This window comes from Aptenodytes forsteri, unplaced genomic scaffold (genome assembly GCF_000699145.1).
Source record: "Aptenodytes forsteri isolate BGI_AS27 unplaced genomic scaffold, ASM69914v1 Scaffold475, whole genome shotgun sequence".
In the NCBI taxonomy this organism is placed as follows: Eukaryota; Metazoa; Chordata; class Aves; order Sphenisciformes; family Spheniscidae; genus Aptenodytes; species Aptenodytes forsteri.
The window spans coordinates 74,538-76,395 of NW_008794113.1; the positions used below are offsets into that span (position 1 = coordinate 74,538).

Consider the following 1,858-nt stretch of genomic DNA (forward strand, 5'->3'; position numbering starts at 1 on the left):
GAGGAGAACCCCCCCCCCCCCAGGTCCGCTGGGTGCAGGGGTGAGCTGTGGGGTGAGCCGTGGGGTGAGCCACGGGGTGCCGGCTGCCTTCCCCGGCACCAGGGCCATTCCCTCTCACCGGGGTCTGTCCCTGCACTGCGGGGATGGTGCCCAGGGCGGCACAGAGGGGTCCTGCCACGCTGGCACACTGCAGGCAGGGCTCAGCTCGCTCAGGCCGCGCTCGGGGCTGAAGGAGAGACCCGTGGTGGCACCAGCACGGTGCCAAGCCCGCGGTGACACATCCCTCTCCCCGGCTTGGAGATGCACTGACGCAGCCTCTGCTCCGCTGGAGACGGGTCGAAGCAGGCAGAGGTCTGCCCGCAGTGCCTGGTGCGGGCAGCGCAACGAGCTCTTCGCCAGCGCAAGGGCAGCGTGGCGTTGGGCTGCCTGCGCCCTGCCCACCCCGAGCCGGGTGGGCTCGAGGAACGGGCAGAGCCGGCAGAACGGCTGGCGGAAGGGCGAAGGAGCTTCTCCGGGACGTGGTGATGGGGAACGACCGCCTCACGGCCTCGCTGGCCAAGGACTGCCTCGTTAGCAGCGACCACATAACGAGTGGTGTTCTGAGGGAATTACGCCAGCCCCCCGAGCCCTCCCCGGTGCTGGCGTGTTCAGGCGTGGTGACGCCGGTGCAGCGGGAGATGCTCCTGCCGGTGCCTGAGCCGCACCGCCTCCATGTGACAGAGGAGCCGGGATGGGCCGTGGCCGAAAATCAGCCCCGGCATCCTGGTGGGGTGGGCAGGAGGGATGCCTCTGCGCTGCGATCTCCCTGTCCGTGGGCTGTCACCTGCGACGGCCTGAGGGCCACCACACCTTTCCACCCGACCGGGGCGGCCCAGGGCTCTGCTGCGGGGAACGGCACGTTGTGCTGTGCTGGCAAGGGGCTCCTGGGGCTTCGGGTGGGGAGGGGAGTGCAGCACTGCCCAGGGTCTCACCCCTTGGACCAGGCACGGATTTGTGCCCCGATGGCAGGGGACACTCATGGGGTGGGACTGGCCCACAGGAGGGGGGCAGAGAGGAGCGGGAGATGGTGGTGGGGCTCACCCAGCCGAACGCAGGCGCCTGCGCCGAAGCTCTCCGGGGCTCCGACGGGCTCCGGTGGGAAGGACAAGGTGAGAGAAAGCACCCACAACTGGGAGGGACTGGAGGAGCCAGAGATGTCTCCTGGCTGGAGCGGGAGGAGAGCTGTGTGCCGCGGACCCCCGGGAACACGGGGGAGACCTCTGCCGGGTCCCTCCAGCCTGGATGGGGAAGGCCAGGGCTGCCTGGACATGGGCTGGGGATTCCCGAACACCAGGTGGAGGCTGCAGCCCCGCGCTGCCGTGCCCGGCACGCGAAGCCCTCCTGACCCAGCAGCACCGGCTCCCCAGCCGATGTGTGGGGCCGCCCCACGCTGCAGGGAACGGGTTGTGGCACCCCAGCACAGGGTAGGTCAGGGATTTGGGGGTTCCCTGTCCTGTTCTTGCCCAGCATCTCCCGGCTTCTTAGCAGGGCTTTCCCCACTGGAGGACCGTCCTTTTCCCACCCCTCAGCTGTCGGCTCCCGCAGGCAGCACCGTCCCTTGCCTCGGGGTGGCACAGGCAGGTGCTTCTCCTGGCATGCACCAGTGCATGCTCATTCCCTCCCGGGACATGCCAGTGGACACTCTCATTCCCTCCCGGGACACGCCGGTGGATGCTCATTCCCTCCTGGGACACACCGGTGGATGCTCATTCCCTCCCGGGACATGCCAGTGGACACTCTCATTCCCTCCCGGGACACGCCGGTGGATGCTCATTCCCTCCTGGGACACACCGGTGGATGCTCATTCCCTCCCGGGACA

General features: G+C 68.8%; 1 protein-coding gene across 1 annotated transcript in view; it reads left to right on the top strand.

Moving 5' to 3' along the window:
* The first annotated feature begins 524 nt into the window (after window positions 1-524).
* LOC103896046 (oocyte zinc finger protein XlCOF6) overlaps window positions 525-1,858 on the top strand; it is a 28,376-nt gene continuing 27,042 nt past the window's right edge. Inside the window, exons 1-2 of the mRNA XM_009275811.1 lie at window positions 525-935; window positions 1,040-1,148. Coding sequence (XP_009274086.1) covers window positions 525-935; window positions 1,040-1,148 — 520 coding nt within the window. The remainder of the gene's footprint in view (window positions 936-1,039; window positions 1,149-1,858) is intronic.